Source organism: Ranitomeya imitator, chromosome 5 (genome assembly GCF_032444005.1).
Source record: "Ranitomeya imitator isolate aRanImi1 chromosome 5, aRanImi1.pri, whole genome shotgun sequence".
Taxonomy (NCBI): domain Eukaryota; kingdom Metazoa; phylum Chordata; class Amphibia; order Anura; family Dendrobatidae; genus Ranitomeya; species Ranitomeya imitator.
In genome coordinates this window covers 291,516,558-291,528,904 of record NC_091286.1, presented here as the reverse complement: position 1 = coordinate 291,528,904, position 12,347 = coordinate 291,516,558, and the positions used below count along the sequence as shown (strand labels likewise).

The 12,347-nt window shown below is 41.5% G+C and overlaps 1 protein-coding gene across 1 annotated transcript in view; it reads left to right on the top strand.

The window, feature by feature from the left end:
• The window catches only part of FIG4 (FIG4 phosphoinositide 5-phosphatase), a 683,868-nt gene that overhangs the window by 343,297 nt on the left and 328,224 nt on the right, over positions 1–12,347 (top strand). The window contains exon 17 of the mRNA XM_069726226.1: positions 2,797–2,935. Coding sequence (XP_069582327.1) covers positions 2,797–2,935 — 139 coding nt within the window. The remainder of the gene's footprint in view (positions 1–2,796; positions 2,936–12,347) is intronic.

Here is a 12,347-nt window from a genome sequence, read left to right as displayed (position 1 = left end):
CAATTTTGCATTGAAAAGTCAAACGGCGCTCCTTCCCTTCCGAGCTCTCCCATGCGCCCAAACAGTGGTTTACTGCCACATATGGGGTATCAGCGTACTCGGGACAAATTGGACAACAACTTTTGAGGTCCAATTTCTTCTCTTACCCTTGGAAAAATAAAAAATTGGGGGCAAAAATATAATTTTTGTGAAAAAATATGATTTTTTATTTTTACGGTTTTGCATTATAAACTTCTGTGAAGCACTTGGTGGGTCAAAGTGCTCACCACACCTCTAGATAAGTTCCTTAGGGGGTCTACTTTCCAAAATGGTGTCACTTGTGGGGGGTTTCAATGTTTAGGCACATCAGTGGCTCTCCAAACGCAACATGGCGTCCCATCTCAATTTCTGTCAATTTTGCATTGAAAAGTCAAACTGCGCTCCTTCCCTTCCGAGCTCTCCCATGCGCCCAAACAGTGGTTTACTGCCACATATGGGGTATCAGCGTACTCAGGACAAATTGGACAACAACTTTTGAGGTCCAATTTCTTCTCTTACCCTTGGAAAAATAAAAAATTGGGGGCAAAAATATAATTTTTGTGAAAAAATATGATTTTTTATTTTTACGGTTCTGCATTATAAACTTCTGTGAAGCACTTGGTGGGTCAAAGTGCTCACCACACATCCAGATAAGTTCCTTAGGGGGTCTACTTTCCAAAATGGTGTCACTTGTGGGGGGTTTCAATGTTTAGGCACATCAGTGGCTCTCCAAACGCAACATGGCGTCCCATCTCAATTCCTGTAAATTTTGCATTGAAAAGTCAAATAGCGCTCCTTCCCTTCCGAGCTCTCCCATGCGCCCAAACAGTGGTTTACTGCCACATATGGGGTATCAGCGTACTCAGGACAAATTGGACAACAACTTTTTGGGTCCAATTTCTCCTGTTACCCTTGGTAAAATAAAACAAATTGGAGCTGAAGTAAATTTTTTGTGTAAAAAAGTTAAATGTTCATTTTTATTTAAACATTCCAAAAATTCCTATTAAACACCTGAAGGGTTAATAAACTTCTTGAATGTGGTTTTGAGCACCTTGAGGGGTGCAGTTTTTAGAATGGTGTCACACTTGGGCATTTTCTATCATATAGACCCCTCAAAATGACTTCAAATGAGACGTGGTCCCTAAAAAAAAATGGTGTTGTAAAAATGAGAAATTGCTGGTCAACTTTTAACCCTTATAACTCCCTAACAAAAAAAAAAATTGGTTCCAAAATTATGCTGATGTAAAGGAGACATGTGGGAAATGTTACTTATTAAGTATTTTGTGTGACATATCTCTGTGATTTAATTGCATAAAAATTCAAAGTTTGAAAATTGCGAAATTTTCAAAATTTTCGCCAAATTTCCGTTTTTTTCACAAATAAACGCAGGTACTATCAAAGAAATTTTACCACTATCATGAAGTACAATATGTCACGAGAAAACAATGTCAGAATCACCAGGATCCGTTGAAGCGTTTCGGAGTTATAACCTCATAAAGGGACAGTGGTCAGAATTGTAAAAATTGGCCTGGTCATTAACGTGCAAACCACCCTTGGGGGTAAAGGGGTTAATAACATAAACATACTATTATATGTGGTGTTGTTATATATAATAGTATGTTATTATGTTGGAAGCTGCGGGTAGAAGATGGTGTTGCGGGACCAGTGTGGTGTCTGTAAAGTACTGTATGAAGATACTGGAGGGTGAGTATAAGAATGGGGGCACAGGGCTTATATTTCCAGCACTGAAAAATAACACTGGAGTGCTGCTTTGAGATCCATTTGGGAGAACTATAACTCCCAGCATGTCCTGCAGAACCTATGGTATGCTGGGAGTTATAGTTCACCACAGAAGTGGCAGAGTGCTTTATTGTGTGTTGTAGTGACTAACCTTTTAATTGTGGCAGCCAGCCACACTGTGGTGAGGTAAAATGCTGGAGCATCCCATCCCATGACACCACAGAGCGCTCCCTCTTGCTGCCTCTCCACAGCACAGGAGTAAGCTTGCAGATTGTAGTATGGTGTCTGCAGGACCTGTGATATCAGAAGAGGGAGGGCTCTGGGCTGCCATGTGATGCTCCAGCCTGCCCACTCCTGACATCACACAGGTCCTTGTGCTGGAGCACTCAGCATCCAGTACAGCCCCGGCAGGCAGGTATGCAGCCATCTTGTCTCCTTTGGCCCCTGCTGCTGCCTCCTCCTCCACCAGACACACAGATCTCCCCAGCTGTTGCAGGAATCCAGCTAGAGAGACCATGTGTGTCCCTGTGAAGGAGTATTCATTTGCTGTTCCAGACTCACAGCTCAGCTGACAGGTGGGCGGGAAAGCGGCTAATGAATATTCACTGCACTTTAATGATCAGGACCATGTGGTTTCCCCAGCTGATTCCTGAAGCCCAGCAGGGACATTTTTCTGCCTCCTGCCTCTCAGTGCAATCCCACTCGCTGCTGCCCCCTCCCCACGTTACATCCCTACCATAAGACGCACCCACACTTTCCTCTCAAATTTGGAGGGAAAAAAGTGCGTCTTATGGTCAGAAAAATATGGTAACTCCTGTTTCCATGCTTCAGGTTAATGAACTAATGTTTGCACCTGATTTACTTCTTATTTTTAAGAACAGCTTTGTTGTGATCATATAAAATATAAATGGATGAGAAATTTAGGGGACATTAAGAGTTGTTGATACGGTAGCTCCTAGACAACCACACGTTATGTTACAAGGTAGGTTTTAGCAATGTAACTAATGAAACAATGATATGTGTTCTCTTCTCTCTCAGATGCAGACAGACAAGATTCAATCAATCTTTTCCTGGGTGTTTTTAAACCACTGGAAGGCAAAACTCATCTATGGGAGCTGCCCACTGACTTTTACTTGCATCATAAAAATACCATGAAGCTTCTTCATTCCAAAAGAAGGTAAATGATGAATCCGATCTCTCCTTGACAGTAAATACAGATTGTGCTCTGTCATCAGTTTAAAGGGGCTAGATATTGGTGGCCTATCCTTATATAGGTCAGATTAGATTGGTTGTGTTCTTACACCCAGCCACCTCACTATCTGTTGTTTGCAGCAACATCTGGATGTAAACAGTATGCGGAACTAGAATGTCATGGGTTTGTACACATTATGCCGTTCTCCGGAGCTGCAGCAAAGCTCCTATTGAATTGAGTAGGAGAGGAGCTGCAGTGCCTGAGAATGACTACAACACAGTGTACAGAGCAGTGTTTTTGCATTGGGGCTCTACCAGCGCAATAAACAGCTGATAGCTAAAGGGGATGTAGGTGTCAAACCTCAAGTGATCGAATATTTACAGCTGATGAAATAAGTATTGAACACTTCACCAATTTTCTGAGTAAATATATTTCTAAGGGTAAGTTCACACTAGGTGTTTTTTTCAGTGTTTTTTTCTGCAGCAAATCCTGACCTCTTGGCAGGAAAGAAGAGTCCGAAAAAAAGCATGTTTTCCTTGCCTTTTTTTTGTGCTTTCTGTCCTGCAGTTTTGTAATGCTATATATGTCACTTATGTATGCTGGTAAAGTTTAGCGTTGAAATAGAATCAGGGTTTGGCACAAAAAACGCAGCAAAACCTGATACCTGCGTTTTTGGTGTCTTTTTTCACCACCCATTCATTTCAATCGGTGATAAACGCTGAAAGAATGAAATGCTCCATTATGCAAAAATGCATGCAAAGCACAAAATCCTGATTAGAAAAAAAACCCCAAGGTGCGGGTATGAGATTTCTGAGATATCATAGACTCTGTTGGTACTGTAAAATGCAGCAGAAAATTTGCATAAAACAATGGGGGGAAAGCTGCAAAAACGCCTAGTGTGAACTTCGCCTTAAGGTGCTATTTGCATGAAATGCTCACCAACTGTCGGGAACAACCCTACCAATCGACACAGGCAAAGAAATCAAACCATAAATGTCCATAAGTTAAGTTATGTGTAATAATGAGAAATGAGACAGAGAAAAAGTGTTGAATAAATGAAGAAAGAGAGGTGCAAAAAAAAACATTTATAAGTAATTAGAAAGCAATTCTGCCACTAAGTGAAAAATAATATCAGCTGGTTCCACTAATGGCCTATAAAAAGGTGTCTCATTACCAAGGTGCTACATAAGAAATATCTCATGATGGGTAAAACCAGTGAGCTGTCTTAAGACCTTCGCAAAGTTACTGTTGAAAAACATGCTAATGGCATTGGTTACAGAACAATTTCTGAACTACTGAAGGTTCCATAAGATACAGTGAAGGAAATAAGTGGTGACGGGCATCAATTCTGAGCACTCTCCACATGCCAATGCCCAGTGCGGCAACCGAATGTGACCTGCATTTTTGGACAAAATAAAATCAAAATCATATATAGATAATCAAATAGGAGAACCTTATCAGCATATCGGATGTGACGTATGTAAAGTGACTAGTGTGACCCAATATTAAACAACCTTATTATTACAATATTTAATAAATAGGAAAAAAAAGTCTAAGAATGAAAAAAAAAATCGTAATGGAATTAACCCCTTCACAACCTATGACTCATAGGTACGTCATATATCGTGTCTGTGTATTTGATGCATGCTTCGGCACTTTAAAAGCCGCTGGAGGACTTGTGATCCACCAGCTGCTGTTAACATATTAAATGACACTGTCAATCTCTGACAGCAGCATTTAACTTGAGCCCAGCAAAAGTGAGTTACATGACACTCCCATTGGTGCACCTATCGCCTGATCACGGGGAGTAGATGTGTTTTCATGACTGTTGGGGTCTGCAGAAGACCTCCATGCTTGTCATTGCAGATCTCCTATAAACGCCGACCACAGGCCACATATTGCTACACTGCTCAGGAGAGCTTTAAACTAGAGCAATATGGGATGGGAAATATATTGCCAGGAAAAAGTATGCAGCTAATGAATTCTGTTGAGAACCCTGCTATTACATGTAGAAATAAAGAACAAAGACAACAAATTCTAAATGATAAAATTATAATAGAGGAGCAAGAGAAACAAACTACAAACTAAAATGCGTCTATACAAATGCACAGACGGGAAACAAACAAGGAGAATTGGAGCTGCTAAACACAGGAAGAGAGAAATTATGTTCTAGGCATCACTGAAGCTTGGTGGGATGATACACATGATTGGAATAGAAACATTGAAGACTACAGCTTATTTATTAAAAAAATAACAAGCTTAACAAGAGGGGAAGAGGTGTTGTAGTGTATGTTCAGAAAGCGCATGTCTCCATAGAGATCCAAGCTTCAGAGAATGTTAGCTCTGTAGAAACTGTTTGGATAATAATACATGGAGAGAAGAACAGAAATGACACTTTTGTAGGTGTTTACTATAGGCCACCTGGACAGACTTAAGATATGGATGAACTCTTTTTATATCAAATGTCTTTGTTCTCAAAAAAATACGACATAGGGATCATGGGAGATTTTAAGTATTCAGATATTTGTTGGCAATCTGTCTCAAGCAAAAGTGATTGGTCCAGAAAATTCTTATCTTCTCTTGCTGGCAACTTTATCTTTCAAAAAGTACAAGAGACAACAAGAGTATCCGCCATTTTAAACTTAATTTTTATCAACAGAGAGGAAGTGGTTCAGGAAGTAAAGGTGACTGGGAATTTAGGAGACAGGGATCATGTTATCCTCAAATTTTGGATTAAAAGAGGAGGAAGACCGCCGACTTTAACCCCTTAGTCCCATATGACGTACTATCCCATCAAGGTGACCTGGGACTTAATTCCCAGTGATGGGATAGTACGTCAAATGTGATCGGCCGCGCTCACGGGGGGAGTGCGGCCGATAGCGGCCGGTTGTCAGCTGACAATTGCAGCTGACATCCGGCACTGTGCTAGGAGTGGTCACAGACCGCCCGTGGCATATTAACCCCCGGCACACTGCGATCAAACATAATTGCAATGATCGCAGTGTTCCGGCAGCATAGGGAAGCATTTCGCAGGGAGGGGGCTCCCTGCGTGCTTCCCTGAGACCCTCTGAGCAGCGCGATGTGATCGCGTTGTTCCGAGGGTCTCCTACCTCCTTCGCCCTGGATCCAAAATGGCCGTGGGGCTACATCCAAGTCCTGCATGGAGGTGGCTTACCAGCGCCTGCTCAGAGCAGGCGCTGGTAAGCCTGGAGCACTGCTTGTCAGATCGCTGATCTGACACAGTGCTGTGCAAAGTGTCAAATCAGCGATCTGTCACTATAACTTGATGCCCCCCTGGGGCAATGTTTTAAAGTAAAAAAAAAAATTTTCACATGTGTAAAAAAAATAAAAAAATAAAAAAATCCTAAATAAAGAAAAAAATATATATATTGTTCACATAAATACATTTCTTTATCTAAATAATAAAAAATAAAAATAAAAGTACACATATTTAATATCGCCGCATTCGTAGCGACCCCACCCATAAAACTGTCCCGCTAGTTAACCCCTTCAGTGAACGCGGTTAAAAAAACAAAAAAAGGCAAAAAACAACGCTTTATTATCATACCGCTGAACAAAAAGTGGAATAACACGCCATCAAAAAGACAGATATAAATAACCATGGTACCGCTGAAAAAGTCATCTTGTCCCGCAAAAAAATGAGCCGCAATAGAGCATCATCACTGAAAAATTAAAAAAGTTAGTCCTCAGAATAAAGCGATGCAAAAATAATTATTTTTTATTTAAAGTAGTTTTTATCATATAAAAGCGCCAAAACATAAAAAATGGCCCGAAGAATAAAACTGCTTTATCAATTTTACCAAGCGTGGAATGGTATAAACGTCCCACAAAAAGAAATTCATGAATAGCTGGTTTTTGGTCATTCTGCCTCACAAAAATCGGAATAAAAAGCGATTAAAAAAGTCACGTGCCCGAAAATGTTACCAATAAAAACGTCAACTCGTCCCGCAAAAAACAAGACCTAACATGACTCTGTGGACCAAAATATGGAAAAATTATAGCTCTCAAAATGTGGAGACGCAAAAACTATTTTTTGCAATAAAAAGTGTCTTTTAGTCTGTGACGGCTGCCAATCATAAAAATCCGCTAAAACCCCCGCTATAAATAGTAAATCAAACCCCTGTTCATCACACCCTTAGTTAGGGAAAAATAATAAAATTAAAAAAATGTATTTATTTCCATTTTCCCATTAGGGTTGGGGTTAGGGTTAGGGTTGGGGCTAGGGTTAGGATTAGGGCTAGGGTTATGGTTAGGGGTAGCATTAGGGCTAGGGTTAGAGGTAGGGTTAAGGCTAGGGTTGGGGCTAGGGTTCGGGTTTCAGTTAGAATTGGGGGATTCCACTGTTTAGGCACATCAGGGGCTCTCCAAACGCAACATGGCGTCCCATCTCAATTCCAGCCAATTCAGCGTTGAAAAAGTAAAACAGTGCCCCCTCTGAGCTCTCCTGTGCGCCTAAACAGGGGTTTACCCCAACATATGGGGTATCAGCGTACTCAGGACAAATTGGACAACAACTTTTGGGGTCCAATTTCTCTTGTTACCCTTGGGAAAATAAAAATTTGGGGGGGGGGCTAAAAAAATACATTTTTGTGGGAAAAAATGATTTTTTATTTTCATGGCTCTGCGTTATAAACTGTAGTGCAACACTTGTGGGTTCAATGTTCTCACAACACATCTAGATAAGTTCCTTGGGGGGTCTAGTTTCCAATATGGGGTCACTTGTGGACGGTTTCTACTGTTTAGGTGCATTAGGGGCTCTGCAAATGCAATCTGACGCCTGCAGACCAATCCATCTAAGTCTGCATTCCAAATGGCGCTCCTTCTATTCCGAGCTCTGCCATGCGCCCAAACGGTAGTTCCCCCCACATATGGAGTAACAGCGTACTCAGGACAAATTGGACAAAAACTTTTGGGGTCCAATTTCTCCTGTTACCCTTGGGAAAATACAAAACTGAGGGCGAAAAGATTATTTTTGTGAAAAAATAATTTTTATTTTTACGGCTCTGCATTATAAACTTCTGTGAAGCACTTGGTGGGTCAAAGTGCTCACCACACATCTAGATAAGTTACTTAGGGGATCTACTTTCCAAAATGGTGTCACTTGTGGGGGAATTCAATGTTTAGGCACATTAGGGGCTCTCCAAACGCAACATAGCGTCCCATCTCAATTCCAGTCAATTTTGCATTAAAAGTCAAATAGCGCCCCTTCCCTTCTGAGCTCTGCCATGCGCCCAAAAAGTGGTTTACCCCCACATATGGGGTATAGGCATACTCAGGACAAATTGTACAACAACTTTTGTGGTCCGTTTTCTCCTTTTACCCTTCGTAAAATAAATCAAATTGGAGCTGAAATAAGTTTTGTGTGAAAAAAAAGTTAAATGTTCATTTTTATTTAAACCTTCCAAAAATTCCTGTGAAATACCTGAAGGGTTAAAAATATTCTTGAATGTGGTTTTGAGTACCTTGAGGGGTGCAGTTTTTAGAATGGTGTCACACTTGGTTATTTTCTATCATATAGACCCCTCAAAATGATTTCAAATGAGATGTGGTCTCTAAAAAAAAATGGTATTGTAAAAATGAGAAATTGCTGGTCAACTTTTAACCCTTATAACTCCCTAAGAAAAAAAAATTGGTTCCAAAATTGTGCTGATGTAAAGTAGACATGTGGGAAATGTTACTTATTAAAATTGTGTGAAAAATCCTCACACAAATCCGCAACGTGGGCACATAGCCTTAGGGTTGGAATTAGAGTTAGGGTTGGAATTAGGGTTAGGGTTGGAATTAGGGTTAAGATTAGGGTTAGGGGTTAGGCTTGTGGTTAGGGTTATGGTTAGGGTTGGTATTAGGGTTGGTTGTGTGTTGGGGTTAGGGTTGTGGTTAGGGTTGGGATTAGAGTTAGGGGTGTGTTGGGGTTAGGGTTGTGGTTAGGGGTGTATTGGGGTTAGGGTTGTGATTACGGTTATGGTTAGAGTTGGGATTAGGGTAGGGGTGTGTTGGGGTTAGTGTTGGAGTTAGAATTGAGGGTTTCCCACTGTTTAGGCACATCAGGGGTCTCCAAACGCGACATGGCGCCACCATTGATGCCAGCCAATCTTGCATTCAAAAATTCAAATAGTGCTCCCTCCCTTCCGAGCCCCGACGTGCGCCCAAACAGTGGTTTACCCAAACATATGGGGCACAAACGTACTAAGGAAAAATTGCACAACAAGTTTTGGGGTTCTAATTTCTCCTGTTACCCTTGGGAAAGTAAAAAAATGGGGGCTGCTTATTTTTGTGGAAAAAAAATGATTATTTTATTTTCACGGCTCTGCGTTATAAATTTCTGTGAAGCACTTGGGGGTTCAAAGTGCTCACCACACATCTAGATAAGTTCCTTGGGGGGTATAGTTTACAAAATGGGGTCACTTGTGGGGGGTTTCTACTGTTTAGGCACATCAAGGGCTCTGCAAACGCAGTGTGACGCCCGCAGACCATTCCATCAAAATCTGCATTTCAAAACTTCACTACTTCCCTTCCGAGCCCTGACGTGTGCCCAAGCAGTGATTCCCCCCCCCCACATATGGGGTATCAGCGTACTCAACAACTTTTGGGGTCCAATTTCTCCTGTTACTCTTGTGAAAATAAAAAATTGCGGGCTAAAACATAATTTTTGAGGAAAGAAAAATTCACGGCTCTGCGTTATAAACTTCTGTTAAGCACTTGGGGGTACAAAGTGCTCATCGCACATCTAGATTAGTTCCTTGGCAGGTCTAGTTTCCAAAAAGAGGTCACTTGTGGGGGAGCTCCAATGTTTAGGCACACAGGGGCTCTCCAAATGCGACATGGTGTCCGCTAACGATTGGAGCTAATTTTTCATTCAAAAGTCAAATGGCGCTCCTTCCCTTACGAGCCCTGCCGTGCACCCAAACAGTAGTTTTCCACCACATATGGGGTATTGTTGTACTCCGGAGAAATTGCACAACAAATTGTATGGTCCATTTTCTTCTGTTACCCTTGTGAAAATGCAACATTTTGGGCTAATCAATATTTTTGTGGGAAAAAATAAAATATTCATTTTTTTCCTTCCACATTGCTTTAATTCCTGTAAACCACCTAAAGGGTAATAAACTTATTGAATTTGGTTTTGAGCACTTTGAGGGGTGTAGTTTTTAACGCTTTTACGACCTATGACGTATAGGTCGTCATAAGTCACCGCCCTCTGTTAGATGCTGAGCACGCATATTTTCAGGTACAAGATAGCTGATCAGCTGTCGTGTCCCTAACAGCTGTTAACATGTTAATTGCTGCTGTCAATCTACCACACCGGCATTTAATATGGCCAAGCTGGATGTGTGTCATAAGAACCATCCATTGGTGCCCCTATTACATGATTACGGGGTGCTGATGATTTGTCCTAACAACCTGGGGACTGGAGGAGACCCTGTGGTTGTTATTGCTGCTCTGCTATGAGCGCCGCCCAGTGGATCAGCATTTCTGCTACACATAGCAAGGCAGAAGTCCTGCTATGTGTAGCACAGGCGATCAGATAAACACAGCTTCTAGTCATGGAGGCTATTGAAGCAAGTAAAAAGTATAAAAAAAAGTTTAAAAAAAATATTTCAAACATTTTAAAAAATAGTTAAAATCACCCTCATTCAAAATAATCCATAAAAAAATATATAAACATTTTGTATTGACGTGTTCAGAAACGCCCAAAGTATCAAAATATAACAAGAACTAATCCTATCGGTAAATGGCGTAACGAGGAAAAAATCAAAACGCCAGAATTATGTTTTTTAGTTGCTGCTATATTTGCAATAAAAGGGTCAGTTTTACCATATACAATGAAATAAATAAGTCAGCATACTGTAGCACCAAAACTTGCAAACATAAAATATGAAAATTGAATTACATTACTGCACTAGAAATATGATAAATTGAGAAAGTGTATTGCATAAATTGGCCAATTTATGTGTACCTGGTAGCCACGATAAGGCATTTCTCGTTTACCAGGACCTGACAATTAGAGATGAGCGATGTTCGAGTCGAACTGTTCGCCAATCTCAAATTCGAGCTGTTTTGGGCGGTGTTCGAGTCGTTCGACGAACCCGAACAATTTGCTTAAAATTGGGCTGTTCGAGTTTCTGTTCGATAACTGTTCGTTCAGCAAAAGCCTCGCTTGATTTGCACATTAAAACTCTTTATCATTGTTAATAGACTGTTTCTGTGTATAGTGGGTGGGGGGGGGGCGGGGGATAGATCTGTGCTGAAATAACGCCGATCTCCATTTTTTTTTCTTTCCCGCATTTACAGTGGGGCGGTGCAATCTCTCAGCCTATCAGCAGTGCGCACACACACAGCAATGTGCATGTGATGCACACAAGCAAGGACATGTGTTATTGGCTGTGTATGTCACATGTCCTTGCCCTATAAGAAACAGCCATTTGCCTCGTCGCCACCATTTCCTCACTGCTTCAGCTTAGTGTTAGACGGCACCGCTGCTGCTGTGGCCGCTATACAGACAAAGAGTGTTTTTTTGGAGCGAATTGTCAGATAGGTTTAGGGAGTCGGGACTAGTTGTAATATCAGCCCTTTTCAGGGTAGGTTACAGCCGTTCATTGCACTGATTGCCAGGCAGGTCTGTGCCAGTGCTGTGCAAGTGTTTGTCACAGCATTTGGTGTAATCTAGCTCAGCCAATCCTTTTGGGCTAGTAGCATTGCCTGATAGTCATCTGAGTAGCCCGCCTGTGAAACAAACTATACCGCCTGTGTATCTCTATTTTCACTGCATCTAATCCAGTTATTAGTTTAGGGCCTAGGAACAGTGTCTGCACGTCAGCAGAGTAGCCCGCCTGTGAAACAAACTATACCGCCTGTGTATCTCTATTTTCACTGCATCTAATCCAGCTAATAGCTTAGGGCCTAGGAGCAGTGTCTGCTCGTCAGCAGAGTAGCCCGCCTATGAAACAAACTATACCGCCTGTGTATCTCTATTTTCACTGCATCTAATCCAGTTATTAGTTTTGGGCCTAGGAACAGTGTCTGCACGTCAGCAGAGTAGCCCGCCTGTGAAACAAACTATACCGCCTGTGTATCTCTATTTTCACTGCATCTAATCCAGTTATTACTTTTGGGCCTAGGAGCAGTGGCTGCACATCAGCAGCGTAGCCCGCCTGTGAAACAAACTATACCGCCTGTGTATCTCTATTTTCACTGCATCTAATCCAGTTATTAGTTTAGGGCCTAGGAGCAGTGTCTGCACGTCAGCAGAGTAGCCCGCCTGTGCACAATCTGATATGATCCCTTTCTTACGATCATCGCTACAAGCATCGCCAAAAATTCCAGATGAGGCACAAAAACAGCAGGTGCTTGAACGGATATCAAGTGCTCGTTCAAT